This window comes from Phoxinus phoxinus (assembly GCF_949152265.1).
Source record: "Phoxinus phoxinus genome assembly, chromosome: 3".
NCBI classification, from domain to species: Eukaryota; Metazoa; Chordata; class Actinopteri; order Cypriniformes; family Leuciscidae; genus Phoxinus; species Phoxinus phoxinus.
Window position 1 is genome coordinate 40,633,613 of NC_136878.1, and position 16,000 is coordinate 40,649,612.

Below are 16,000 nucleotides of genomic sequence, written 5' to 3' on the forward strand. Positions count from 1 at the left end.
TGTATATACAGTATACTGGCCATGTCCATAAAGGTAATATAAACATCATCAAAGTAGTCCATGTGACATCAGTGGGTTAGTTAGAAGTTTTTGAAGCATCGAAAATACTTTTTGGTCCAAAAATAACACAAAATAAGACTTTATTCAGCATTGTATTCTCTCCCGGGTCTGTTGTGAATCTGCGTTCAGGACTCCGCAGTGACGCTGCTGACGTAAGACGCTGATGACGTGTTATCTGGTGCGCCCGAGCTTCGTTTACAGTCTGAGGGAGACGCACGCTATATTCAAGCTATTCTACATTGTTTGCGTGGATATCATTTTTTTAATGGTGCGTAAATGTGCATGTCGCGGATGAGACACTTTTACAGCGTGCGTTTCCCTCAGACTGTAAACGAAGCTCGGGCGCACCAGATAACACGTCATCAGCGTCTTACGCCATCAGCGTAACTGTGAAGGATTGACAACAGACCCGGGAGAGAATACAATGCTGAATAAAGTCTTATTTTGTGTTATTTTTGGACCAAAAAGTATTTTCGATGCTTCAAAAACTTCTAACTAACCCACTGATGTCACATGGACTACTTTGATGATCTTTTTATTACCTTTATGGACATGGCCAGTATACTGTATATACAGCTTCAATGGAGGGACAGAAAGCTCTCGGACTAAATCAAAAATATCTTAAACTGTGTTCCGAAGATGAACGGAGGTCTTACGGGCTTAGAACGACATGAGGGTGAGTCATTAATGACATTATTTTCATTTTTGGGTGAACTAACCCTTTAAGTTTTTTAGCTTGTATTAATATGTTAGCCTTAAGGTATTAGCCGGTGTGTTCCAAAACAATGACAAAATTCCCATTTAGGAGATATAAGCATTCAAAACTTAAAGTCTCTCACTTCCACTTAAATGGATCACAGATTTGTATGACATCAGACATTATGAGTTCAGCTTCTCATCACATCATCTGTCCAATCAAATGCTCTCTAGAATCTAATGCTATAAATACCACCTGGCCAATGCGACCGTTGACACGTCACAGAGCAATATGGGTTGGAGATGTGTGTTCGGTTGCTCAAACGCTCTAGTTTTTTTCCGTTTTCCATATGTTGATTAAGAATGAAATGGCTAGTATTTATTCACACCTCTACTATTGAATCCAACGTATCATCAGCGCTCGGATTCGCTTCCATGGTGCTGTCAAGTACGAATTGCAGTCTATGAGGTAAACTAAACACTATTGGCTATTTGAAAAGGGGGAGGAGCCATTCAATATGTCCCACCTTAGCTTCCTGTTTCAGTGGAAATTACGTCAACACATCATCTGCACGTTCAACACACTTCAGTAGGCCTTTAAATGCAGCCTAAGATCGTACACATCGCAGTAATCCTCATTTAAATAATTCCATGCAAAAAAGAAGCCTGGTTGAGTTGCGTTAGTAGTGTTATTGTAAGGTTATGGTAAGGGGCGTGGCATTTCTAAAATGCGCTCGAAGCAGCTGACCAATCACAACACACTGGTCAAGCCGACCTGTCAGAGCACATCATGCTTTTCGGAAGGAGGGGCTTCATAAAAGCAGGAACTAAACAGAGCGTTACTGACTGGGAAGTATGGAGCCCCGCACGTGGCATGCAAGAATTTTTTTTATCGTGTGCACGATTGACTAATTTGTTTGCTCAATTTACTAAATCATGCGCATGATTTACTTTTTCGTTCCCTCGATTTGCTAAATTGTGTAGGGAAGAGAGGTGCTGCAACAATTTAAAATATGTGAAAAAAAGGTGTTTTTTCTATCCCAGTAGGCCCCCAAAACAAAACCAAGAATTTATAAAAGGGCAAAATAGGTCCTATTTACTGGTCAGAAGTGTTCATAAAGTGCTCTTCCACCAAATAAATATGATGCAATTTTGGTGTGTGAGCTTGAAGGAGAAAATGCAATGAATCAAAACAAAGCAGCAGTGCCTCTTTTTTCTTTGAAACAGAAATCAAAGCAATAAAAAATAGTCAGTGGCACAGTGATGTGTTAAATGCTGCTAGAACTGATGCTGACAGCTTGGCACTCTTTTGCTTGGCTCGTTAATACATTACACCATAATGTCCCTGCGAGGAAAGAGTCTTCTTTATGAGACCAGCTGCATGTTACCTTTAACAAACTATTTCAAGTTTCTGAAGTGTTGCCATCATTTGCTTTTGGTCCTGTGGCAAGACAAGCAGATGAAGGATGCTCGTGGTATGGTGTAACCTTAGATCTAAATGGCTAGGACGAATGAAGGTATAACAAAGTTAATTTCTGAGATATGAATCAATGCAAGTACTCTAAAATCCGGTCCAAGGGCCATTACCATGAGGTTCCAGTGTGTACTACAAGGGGACCATGCTATATAGTAAGATTATCCCTATTGCACAAGTAACCAATATCCTTCTGTGTGCAGTCTCGCATTGTACACAAAGCCATCAGTAGTATCAAACAAAACATCACGGGACACTAGGCGCAAACGCACTTCCGAGCAATAAATGGTTAAAATGAAGAAATCTTAATATGTTTTCCCGTATCATAAACTGCGGAGTTAATGTGCGAGTATACATTTAGCATGCTACTCTCAGCGGAAGAAAATGAGAATTGTTTTATTACAGCGGCTATATTATGCACTGTCAAATAGCATTCTCATTTTTTTTTCTTTTATGGCCTGTACATATGAAATTGTGATGTGCATTATATTATTTGTATTATGCATACGCACAAATCATATGCAAATTGCTGAAGTGAAATGCTCAAGCCATTAAAGCAGTGTGTTTATTTATTATGCCATTAAACTTTCCAAAATGAACACAAATAAAACCAGCTGTCAGGGTGTGTGTTCCCTACATTCAGGGAAAATATTGTTTAAAAGAATGAAAGGTCTAACAGGATGTATAAAAGTATCAAAATCATGGCAATTGTGTTTATTTAGGACTGTCCTAACATGTGAACCTGTCAAGCTGTTATATATAGCCTAATGTAGGCTACACGACCCTATTAATGTGGCCCGCCAGGAGATGTCACTGTCGTGTGACACCTCAAAAGCAACGTCAACTTCATGAAATACAGTTACTTGTGAAATTTTCATTTGTGTATTGCACACACTTCTGGGTGATATGTTGTTGATTAAGATATTTTGTTTTAAAATTAAAAATGGGCTTAATAACATTGTTGTTTTTATTCCTGCAACCAAAATACATTAAGCCACAAAACACCCAGAACAGCGTTTCAGTGTCACCTCTGTTTACTCTGCACCTAACAGTAATAATTATATATATATACATTACATACACACAAATTTTGTTTATTTTTGAGATAAGATAGTAGCCTATACGTTCACATATATAATTCTTGCTCAATTTGATAGGCTAAGAACCACCAGCTTTTTATTTACAAGTTTACAAAACAAGAAATATCATGCACTGACCATGTTCTTTCACTGGACGATTGCACAAAACCTATATAGACCTACATTTTGCTACAATTTTGAGAGTGACTAAAACAGACACTGCCTGTAATATTGATAGAAATTAATCTATTTTTAATGTATGTATATTTTTGTCTTAAAATGGCCCGTTTTTTTTTTAAATGTTTGCTATATTTTTACCCTTTTCAGTTAAACTGTTTAAAATGAGTTTTGATCGTGACAATATCTAAAATATCTATGCTTTCCATTAATGCTATACCACCCATCATATTTACACTCTGTCAGTGGTGTGATACCCCTTCGAAATGTGCTAATATACATAATAATACATTTAAAGTAGCCTACTAATATGCACCCTTGAGGGGCAAGTATAGTCTACAAATGTGTATCTTTTGAACATTTCGGGTGACAGCCTTCGTAGGCTACCTTTTTTTATAAGAGATAATTGGTAGATTTTATAAACTATGCCTACTGTAACTCTTATTTGTTGCAGACATGATACAAATATTGTATCAAAGTATAATCGCGCAAAAAGCCTCCTGGTCTCTCCTAAGAATTAAATGTGAAAAATTCCTTTGAGAAATATTGGGATCACAAACATCTCTGAAGAAAAGCATGTATCTTACAGTAATGGGAATCGGGAGCTGAACTTTAAGTTGATCATCATCGTCTCATCATATTTCTTTTGATCTTGGGATGAAATGTGACCCTGTCATGCTTTCGTGATATGCACATGACGGACGCGTGGAAACGTCAGAGCGGTCTGATTGTAAAGACTCGTGTCACGTGACCGCTGTGAACTGGAGAGATTTGAAGGGTTCAGAGATTCACCAGCTACTTCTTCAAACTACATGTCCAGCGGAACGCAAAGCCTAGGCTTTACGCCACAGCTCGAGTGTTGAAACGCAAAGTTAAGTTGTGTGACCGAAGGAGGGGTGGTCTTGAATAAATCTCTACTTTGACGAAGCTCAACAGTGAAGCCGACCCTCTATATACAGACCGGAGCGCTGCATTGTTAAGAAGAATTTAGCCGTTAAGTCCTCGGAGTTTAAACAAATTGGTTTGATACGCTACATACAGTGATATCAACAGAAAGGTTTATCATATGTATCGTTAATAGTTTACTGGGAAAGGTTGTGCTGGACTTCAGTTCCTTCTGAGAAGAATTCCAAGTCATCTTTCGGACTTCATCCAGGAAGAAAACACTTTTTTCATCGGAGCGGACAAGTAAACGTTTATTTTCATGCATCGTTGGGCGACGAGGTTGTTCAACATCGCATAACTTCAGGTTAAATATACATCGAAAAATCGGATCTCATCCATAACATAGACTAGTAGCCTACAATTTGATGTCAAGGTTACTATAGGAAATTCTATTGCCACCCAACACAAACGCGTCGTGTATCAGTTGTTTTGTGTGATGCTTTTGTAGATTATTAAACTAACAAGCTCGTGGACGACACTGGTAGGCTATTGTGCTGTTGCGATAGCGTTTCTGGCGGTTCATGCTTTCACGGGATTATAGTTTAAATTAAAATCTCTGGATGGACGAAAACGACTATATTCCGTGCCGTGTGGATTACTGAGAGAGAGAGATACGCGTGGGAATCGAGACACCTGAGCCGGATACCTGTAACTTTTCTCTCTCTGTCGAAAGCTCATCGTAGGCTACATGAGACTGGGCTTTCTGTCTGTCGCTGGTTGACACGCTCTTCTTTTATTTAACTCCTACTGGTCTGGTATAATGGACGTGATAGCTCTAGATAAAGTTCACCAGCATCACAATCCAACAGATTCTCGCTGGGAATTCGTCGCTGGACTGTAGACGTCGGTCGGGAGATATTTTGGAGGAGCGCTGTTGTTTATCATCACAAACCGGATTTATTCGTGGAAACTACGATGTCCGTTTTACGCTCTTGGATGGAAACTCTGTTGCTGTATATGTTCATTTCAGATGGTAAGTCTGCTTATGCACGCTTGTTTTTTGAACACCGTAGCCTACTTGCTTGATAATATTTGGGTGTTGTGAATGACTGCAGTGGATTTTATCCTATATGTTTGGATGTTGGGATGCAGTGGGTTTTATAAGTCTTAATTGGTCATTCAACACACATACACTAAAGCGCAGAGCTGAGATTAAACCGATTTTAACGCTTCAAGTTCTTGTTTTGTTGCTGACTCCAGCCTTGGTGGGCAACGTAAGCTTCAAGTGCGCCTTTTTTACTTCATATAATGCTTTCCGTTTTTTTTTTTTTTTACACAACACACTTATTATTCAAGCATAGCAACTGCCCGCAAGGTGGGAGCACGACTAAAGCTTGAGGCTATCGTGACAAAAAAATGCCCCTTTTTAAAAATAACAACAATGTGAAATCAGTTTTTGAGCCTGCTCTGTCAAAATTTCTTATTCAAGTGTTGTGATGTAAAAGAAGGTTATGAATTAGGGAATGGGCAGTCTATTTAAGACTAAACCCCCCAAAGTAGTCAAAACAAAATATGTGGTGTTGAGTGACTTGAAAAGTACACAGGCTATAATAAACCCAATTCTACCGTATAGGTATTCTAAGATAAACAATGTAGGGAATCATGAAAGTAAGGGGGTTAGTTCATACAAAAATCAAAATGATCCCATAATTTATTCACCCTCAAGCCATCCTAGGTATGTGACTTTTTTCTTTCAGCCTCACACAATCGTAATTAACTTGTATAAAAAATATGTGTGTGGTAGTGGTAGTGTAATAGTAGCCTAGTGAATGGTACTTCGTTTTTTGAAGCCTAAAAAGTGCATCCATCCATCATAAAATTAATCCACATGGCTCCAGGGGGTTATTAAAGGCCTTCTGAAGCGAAGTGAGGCATTTTTGTAAGAACAATATCCATAATTATGACTTTATAAACTGTAATCACTAGCTTCCGGTAACAAGGAGTAGCAAGCTTGAGAGAGAGAGAGTAGACGCATGTTGCTTTTCAAACTAATAGCTGAACAACAAACTCAAGCTCCTCTGACATTTCTCATAAAAAATTCTCATTTTAGATTCTTAATTTGTGATTGGTGTTTTGTGTTCGTCAATTCAGGTCAGAGGTCACTCTTCGGCCCGAACGCAACTCATGTACGGCCGCTATGAAAGCAGCCAGTCATTATTGTTTATAAAGTTATATTGATATTTTTCATACAAAAACACATACCTTCACTTCAGAAGGTCTTTATTAACCCCCTGGAGCCATATGATTAGGCTACTTATATGATGGATGGATGTGCTTATTTGGGCTTAAAAAAAGGAGGTACCATTCACTCCCATTTTAAAGCTTGAAAGAGACAGGATATTTTTAATTTAAGTCAGATTGTGTTTGGCTGAAATGATAAAGTCATACACCTAGGGTGAGTAAATTATGAGATAATTTAAAATGTTGGGTGAACTAACCCATGTTTGACTGCGTATTTTATTTAGGCGCAAAAAAAAAAGAGTCTTTAATATAGGCTGTAAATCAGATCGTTTTAAATGTCTGGCAAAACACCTGTCTTTTTTCTTTTCTTTTTTAGTTGATCAATGAAAATATTTTAAAGTTTTAAATGTAGGCTATTTAAAAGTGTTCAGACTTCTATTGAGAGGGTCAGTGTTGCATTACTAAATTTAGGGGGACATGCTGGTGGAACAAGTTTGGATTATTTATTAGCCAATATTTCCTAATTATCTGTTGCTTGTTTACAAGGAATCAGAACCTGTTCAAGTTCATTTCAGATTTGCTCCCTCTGCAGTTTTCAAATGAATACGATAAAACAATGAGACAATGCTTATCTAATTGCAGTCTGCTATACATTTGTCTCTCTTTTTTTTTTTTTTTTTTAAGCTGTCACAGCTGTGTCTCTCGTTGTTTAATTGACAGCTTTGACTGATTTGTATCTCATCAAGAGAAATCCTATTGAAACACAAAACACGTCATTATAGGCTATTTTAGAGTCAGAACCATATTATGGCATCATAGTGTGTGACTAAGATTGTTCCACTGACAGTCATCAGTACAGAAGATATATTTCTTTGAAATATTCCTTTGAGGTCTGATCCCATCCCTTATTTTCCTTACATGAAACCATAAGAACAAAGGCAACATCATTTGGGAGTCATCAAAGTCCTGAGGGTTCGTTATGTGACTTGACTGTAATCTATGGTATTTGACAGAAACTTAGATATGAGGAACACCAGAAAGGGAGTTTCGTTTGTAGAAATGTTTTGATTTTTAAGTTATGAGTTATGTCATGGGAATTGTTAGTTGATTTAAATTTGATCAACTTGCTTGCGCATTTCACTCTTCCATGATTCATACCTTGAACATATAGAAGGCAGGAGCAATGGAAGGTCAGATGTGCTCATAATGTCATCTGTCAGGCACTGTCCAATACAATTGCACATGTTTTGACAACAATGCCATTCAGTCATGCGTTTGCATCTGTAATCCAGACAGCCTTCATCTGCGGTTGATACTGATGTACTTGGGCAATAAATTGGGCCAGTGCAAGTGTGTCTCCTCCGCTTCCAGTTACAGACGTGACAGACAGGAACCAGGCATTAAGATCAAGGAAAACATCAACAAACCTGAGACGTGCCGTGAGCTCTCTAGGAATGTCTTGTTTGTTAATCCACAGTGTTGCACCTGTGCGGAGAGCCCTGGTTCGGTTTCAGAGCGGCTTCCTCGTGAAACCAAATCATCTGGAAAGAAATAGCTTTGTTTTGTACTCTTGTTTTATTTAGTAGGCCTGGGAAGTAGCATCGGTGGAGCTTCAGTGCCTTGATTGTTGGACCCCTGTGCTGCTTCTCATCCTTATGACAAACTAACCTGAAATTATTTCCGACAACTCTTCTAATTGAATCCTGATTATGATATGACTCCTCTTTCATGGTCTTAAATGTTTTAAAAGTTTTATGTTTTAACATGCACTGAGCAGAACAAAGAAAATGTCTCAGACTTGCGTCGTCGTGAATGCTACATTTGCAAAATTGAATGTCAAAATCTGTCATAATTTATTCACTCTCATGTCATCCAAACTTTTTTGATTTTCTGTTAACACTTTACAATAAGGTTTGCTAGTTAACTACATTAGTACATGAACTGCACACGCTATTAAGCTATTATTTACACGTTATTTTGACTTCATAAAGGGGTTTGGACATCAAAATTGCACATCACGTCATTGGGCCATTTATTCATCTTTGTTAATGTTCATTTCAACATTTACTAATACTTAATTACAATCTTGTTAACATTAGGCTAGTTAATGCACTGTGAACTAACATTGGACAGCTGTATTTTTATTAACTAACGCTAACAAATACAGTAACAAATGGATTGCTCATGGTTAGTTCATGTTATATTACATTAACTAATGTTAAAGGTATAGCGGAGGATCTTTTCTAATTTTAAAAAAGACCCGCACTCTCCAATTTTTTTTTTAAATGCACATGCGCAACACTCTATTTGCTCCTGAGAGGGAACGCCTACTAGCAGTGATTTTAAATGGATTTCTCCAAAAAGCATGACAAACTTTACCTGTCTAGAAGAATCTTCACGACTGCAGCATCAGTGGGAAGCCCAACCTGTGCTATAGCGCACGCCAGCGTGTGAACGGCCTTACGTAAACATATCACCAGAATGATTGACACTTAGGTGGACCAATAGTATAGACTACCCACCCGGAAAAAGAAAATCCTCCGCTATACCTTTAACTAATGAACCTTATTGTAAAGTGTTAGCCGACCGATTTTCTTTCTTCTGCAAAATACACAAATATTGGGAATTAATACATTTTGTATGTGTGTGTGTGTCCATTCATGCTGGGTTGTTTCAAGTGAGTTAAAAAATGTAATTAAAAAATTTAACCCAACGGCTGGGTTTGTCCATATTTGACCCAAAATTGGGTTGAAACAACCAAGCATTTTTTAGAGTGATTAAAATTCAACTGGGTCGAATATTGTTTTTTAGAGACAGGGCTTAGATTAAGCCAATAGTAGGCCTCAGATCAGTTAGGCTCTTTTATGAACGTGACTTAGATGAAAACGATCACTGGTTGCATCTTGACACAAAACAATGGCACTGACTTGTTTTAAGATATGTCAGTGCAAGTTGCTTTCAGTTAAAACATGCATTTTAGTCAGGAACTAAACCTTGTCTGTGAAACTGGGCCTAAATATAGCTACAACTTATTTCAAAGGTTCAAAGTTAACAGCTCTCAAAAGTTATCCTAAAATGGATTTCTAAGTCACATCAGATGTATAAATCCTGGTAGATATAAATCCTGGTAGATATAAATCCTGGTAGATAATTGCCAGTCATTTTTGGGTCATTTCTTTGAACAGATGTATTTTAGAGACTGTTATCTGTCCAGTTCCTTTTTGGTGGGATTGCTTTGAAAGATTATGTGCACAATTTAGGTTCGCACACCTTTTTGGAATGCCGGACCACTTGAACACCCCTTTAGGAATGCAAGGATAGTGCCCGCTCGTTATCAATTGGCCCTTCTTTTTCTTTTTACCTACAGCTTCATATGAAGTCCTTGACAAACTTGACAGAATTTGCACAGGTTCACCTACTAATGAGATTTCTTGATGTGATTTAGGTCTGTGTGACATTTGTAAACTCAAGCAACCTAATTACCAACAGAATAAGGTCGGTTGGAACCGGAACGAACATGAAAAAAAATATATATAATGAGGTGAAACACTTTAAATTTATTTTTGTCTTTCCTGGTAAAAGAATATTTAATTTCATCATCTCTTGGTTTACACGTACACCCACTATAATCTGTGGCACAGCATGTCAAATCATTGATTAATGCAGTAATAGCATTAGCTGGCACCAACAGCGACACTACAAAACGTTGTTCCTTGAGTTGCAGCATAAGACAGCTTTGTGAAGTGGTGGTTTCTACAGATATGGGATGACTGAAGACCTCCCGCATTGGCCCTGAAGGCACTATGGCCTTTCTTCTGAAAGCACGCAACTTGTTTACATTCAGTGCACATTGCCCTTTAAAAGAAAGATCTCCTCCAATCACAAGCACTGTGATCAACAACTGCACCAGGATAGCGACATCCTTTAAAAATGTTCTTTTATTTCTTCAGAGGGTGGGCCTAATAACATGAGATGGCTTGTACTTTACCATCGTTAAAACATCCTCTTTGAGTTTGAAGTTGACCCTTTGTCATGCGAGATAAATTGCCTCTCCCCAGGCAACCCGCCTGACCCATCTGTCAACCAATCAGGGAAAGAGACACTGCTTGTATCCTCCCGACTCTTTAGTTTGGTACCTACTGTGTCCATTCATCACTTACATCCTTCACTGTCATCATATACAGTCATCATATAGCGATAGCTCTGAAAATCATGACCAGAGACCTCTCCCAGACGGCAGGGATGAGGAAAAATCACAAATGGACGACATTTGCGCCATCCCTACATTTTGTTTTCAGCGTGTGTTTTTTATTTTTTGGGGAACGGCTGGCTGTATCGTGCTCTTGCTTTAATAAGACTGCAGCTATGATTAAAGGGCTGACTCAGGAGACTGTAACCTGTATTTCCCACTCTTGTTTCTTGCCCGTCGTTGTATGCCTGCCAGCTGCACAGGATTAGTGTCTTGACAAAAGGAATGCTTATTAATAAGGAAGTTGTCTGTAGCTGCAGGAAAATTAAGTAGATGTGAGATGCATATTTTGTTAGTCTGAAAAATCTCTGTGAGGGTATTAATTAGCCGACTAGGAGCATTTGCTAGGACAGAAACAAATAAATTAGCTGGGAAAATGCCTCTTGCCTTTTCGAGTAGAATTATCATTATCGCATCTACTTTCAAAGGCTTAGCTGTGACGGTAGAAATGTGCCAACAGGAACAGACTTTGCAGTAGCGCTTAAATTGATACTTTTGCGTGGCTAGCGGTGGGCAGGACTGATTTACGTTATTTACGCATGAGAGCTGCAAAGAAATGTGGAGTAATTCAAACTAGATTACAATACAAAAGGTTTGGTTCGGTAAGATTTTAAATGTTTTTGAAAGAAGTCTCACCAAGGCTGCATTTATTTGATCAAAATAACAGACATTATCAGATTGTTAAATATATTATTAGGCTACAGTTTAAAATAACTGTTTCTATTTGAATATTTAAAAAAGGTAATTCATTCTGTGATTATTCCAGTCTTCAGTGTCACATGATCCTTCAGAAATCATTCTAATATGCTGATTTACTGCTCAAGAAACATTTATTGTGATTATCAGTGTTGACAACAGTTGTGCTGCTTAGCCTAATATTTTTGTGGAAACCATGCATTTTTTCAGGAGTCTTTTATTAATAGAAAGTTCAAAAGAAAAGCACTTATTTGAAATGGAAATCTTATGTAACATTATAAATGTCTTTACTGTCACTTTTTATCAATTTATTGTGTATATGGATTAGGTACATTTAAAAAAGAATCAAAAATAATATAATTTTTTTATTTATGTATTTCTGTCAGTGGCATGAACATATTCGTCCCCACCCCCCCTATTAATTACCAAACTAATACTGGTAAACAACTAAGAAATGTTAAACGGTCATCAACACAGCATTGTGAAGTCCAAACGTTGTCAGCGTCCACACTGGACATTTTGCCTCTACATGGGAGACTGTGATCTGTGATCACTGCAGTGGAAGCTGAAGAAATATGGCCAGATTTTTGCCCTCCAGCATTTCTTGGCTCCTCACGTGGTCTTGTTTGCCTCCCTCCCTTACTCTCTTCGTCCATATCTGCCGCCGCTTCCCTCCCTCTCTCCATTTCTCATGTGCGACAAATCTGCAGAAGTTGCTTTTACTCCCAGTGCCCAGGCCAACTAGATGTCGCCTCAGCCTTTAAGCTTTGCTTGCTTTCTTTTTTTCCTTACTTCAGTTGTGATATTTCTTGTTCCTTCTGCACTGCAGGCTTCCGCTTGGCATGGGGATTTCACAACCCAAAGTAAGCCCAGGTGGAATGATTACAACAGCAAATTGGTTGAGTCTGCAGTCCAGATATTTAAATAAGCAGACTCAGGCTGATGTGGGTGGCAAAGACACTGTCTGGCCTGCATCGTCATTACCTTTCCTAATTGAAGGACACCTGTGGCAGAAGAGGTGATGATGGTGACGAGGGCTGACTGGGTCAGTGTTGTCTCAGCATGACTCATTAGTCTTTCTGCTGGGCTCTTGTGCTGCTGCTTGGCTGCTTTTAAACATTCCTCAAGCTTGCACCAGTGACAGTAGCACAGTAACCTCAAACTGTGAGTGGAGAGCCACACTGTAAAAAATTGCGCTGTAAAATAACAGTAATCTACTGGCAGCTGTGGTTGCCAGCAAAGTACTGTTAATTTACAGGCCTCTACCGTTATTATACAGCTCTCCTTTTTTACAGCATGTCACTGTAAAAATACAATGGAAGGTAACTTGTATCATTTGGGAAACCGATTGCTTCAAACAGTTCAAGTTTAAAAACGAGTATTTAAACTGATAGTATTGTGAACTTCATTTGAGTCCACTGAAAATGAATATCTCTTAATATAATACTGCAAACATCTAATGTGTAATCGTGAATGAATTAAAAACATGACATTAACTAAAATCTTTGCAGTTAGCGAACAGTAGCACACATGTATGTGCTAAAGTATTTAGCAACGAGATTGTCACTGCATCAGCAACTACACACTTCCTGCGTTTAAATAAAGCAACGGGCAGCATAACATCAGTGTTACTCTGTTCATCTTTGACTGAAGCACAGGCTCTACTCTCCAGCACAATGGTGACCCACAAAACTAATTATTTAAACTAACAGATCTCTCCTGTATCATCTTGTGCAAAACACATAAAACACTTCAGTTTAATATTTACTCTCTTTATCAGTTATTGACTTCGCAAAACTTTTTTCTATGAACTTTTACTAATATTTCAGTGAAATTAACTTATTTTGTTTAGTAAACCTGACTGTTAAATTTTACAGAATATTGCTGTTTTTCCTTGATTTTACGGTAATCTACTGGCAGCTGTGGTTGCCAGTAAAATGCTGTTTTTCTACAGTTTTATGCCGTAAATTAATTTACAGTTGATTACCGTTAAATTACACTTCACTCTGTTTTTTATTTATTTGACACATTTAACCCTTTAAACCCCACTGCAAAATCTTCAGTTTTAAATGAACACTTGTATGTCCACACTACAGGGTGTTGGAGTTACACTGAAGCAGTGTTGAAGTTAATTATATAATTCAGTGATTAATTAACTGATGATTGAGCATTAGTGATGAACACCTGACAAGGACAGAGAAACAACAAGAAGATAAAAAAAGTGAAACACAAGAACTACAACTTACTTCAGCCACAGAAGAAATGAAATCTCTGAAGATCTCAGCAGAGAAGGATTAAACAACTATAAAAAATAGCATTACCAGCTTCACTTATTATTAACCAGATTGACTTAATTCATTTTTTCGTCTACTGAAATTCCTATTGAGAATTAACAGAGGTTTAGATGTTGTTTTGTTTCATTTGACATTACCATTATGGAGATCAGTGTTTGCTTTAGTTGGGATCCTGATCCTTGACTTTAACATTAGTTATTATTTGGCTACTTTAACTGTGTATGTATAAAACACATTTGTTGTGGCAGAAGCAAAGCCAACAAAACTGAGATCAGGTGTTGCTGGTTATGTTTTGAATATTACGTCATCACATAATGTTTGTCTCTCTGATCAATCAGTTTCTAATTACTTATCAAAAATGTGTTTTTTAACACAGTTTAATTTAATATTACTACACTGTGAAACTAACGCAAAAGACCAAGCAGTGCTATGCAATCGGTTGTGAAGGATTTTTAAACTCATAATTCATAAAAAAATGTTGAACTATGTTTTCAGTTAGACAAACACAGACATCAAGAATCAGCCAATGAATCTCAACAATGGTGACAATCAACAAAAAAGATAACATAAAATCTGAACATCACAGAATACGCTACTAAAAGTCAATACAAAACCAACAGCAAAAATAAAAGCAAAAAGTACAAATTAAAGAAAATAACCAGACAATTCAGCTGCATAATTTATTCATGCTGCAATGCATGCTGGGAGTGGTGGCTGATTTTTTTGTACTATGCTGGTACCCAACATGCATTGCAGCATAACACTTCTGATTGTCACCATTGTTGAGATTCATACTCCGATTCTTGATGTCTGTGTGTGTGTCTAGCTGATCTGAAAATTCAAAATGTTCTTAGTATAAACTTTTTAAAATCCGTCATATTTTCTAAATGCCAAATTTCAGAAAAATATCATTCTGTAAAATCACAATAACACCAAAATCAAAAATATAAAACGTCAATAATATAATTAGACAACAAATGAGATCAGCGAATTGGGCCACTATATGATGATTGAGACCATTATCAAACAGCCATAATCATATGATACCTCTCCTCTTTCAGCTTTTTCGCCATAGCAAATGTATTTTTTAAGACACAGCTACCGCAGCCAAAGAAAAACTAATGTTCAAAGGTCAAGAGCCCAACTAAAGCAAACACTGATCACCATCATGGTAACATCAAATGAAAATAAAATGACATTAAATCTCTGCCACCTTTCAATAAGTCCTTCTGTAGATGTAAATAAAGTCAGGTTAGTAATAAGTGAATCTGGTAATGCTTTTTGTGGAGTTGTTTAATCCTCCTCTGCTAAGATCTTTTGCTAAGATTTTTCTGTTCCTCTTGTTCTGATAGAGGAGTGATTCTGATAGTTAACAGCAGGTGTTCCTCAGTGTCTCAATTAACTTCGAAAATTAACTGAATTAACTATGAAATTATTCACTCAGTCAAGTAGACTGTATTAGTGAACTAGGCAATAGTGAATGAGGGTATAGGGTGTGATTTTGGAACACAGCCTCTTAGTGTCGACTTTGAGCGCTGTTAATTCACAGTATATTCCTGTAGGCTAGTTTCTCGAAAATGACAAATATCACCCAGAAGGCATTTTTTTACGGTATATTACTGTTTTAATGAAAAACAGTATGTTACTGTAAAATTTGGCCGTTTTTTTACAGATTTTTTTTACAGTGCACACTGAGGGGGAAATGTGTGTGGGTTGACTGAATGACTGTCACTGTGTAATATTATGCAACAGTAGTAATAAAGTATTAAACGGGCATAATCTACACTTTTGTAGGCCAAAAGTATCCCACATCATATGTGCCTGCTGAATATTGTTTCAAAACCATAGCATTAATACGTTGTTTTCTTTTTTCTACCATTGCTACTAAAACAGCTTTTACTCTAGGGCTGCTCGATATCGGGGAAAACACTGATATTTTTTTTATATTACGATATGAAAAAAATATTGGAAGTTTCACCAGATGACTTTATTCTAGAACGATTGGGGTGATTTTTGTTAGGGAGTGCATCTATATAGAAAGAAAAAAGAGCCACACTTTTTACCCTGAACTTTTTAAAGTGTGGAATCATTTTAGGGCTGAATGGAAACACTTTTAAAAAGTGGGTGTTCATGATTGGATTTACTCTTT

General features: G+C 37.4%; 1 protein-coding gene across 1 annotated transcript in view; it reads left to right on the forward strand.

Annotated features, from left to right (window-relative positions):
* Positions 1-4,235: 4,235 nt before the first annotated feature.
* Positions 4,236-16,000, forward strand: part of tmem132e (transmembrane protein 132E) — a 358,047-nt gene continuing 346,282 nt past the window's right edge. Inside the window, exon 1 of the mRNA XM_079606022.1 lies at positions 4,236-5,404. Within this exon, the coding sequence (XP_079462148.1) occupies positions 5,347-5,404 (58 nt within the window). The 5' untranslated portion in view covers positions 4,236-5,346. The remainder of the gene's footprint in view (positions 5,405-16,000) is intronic.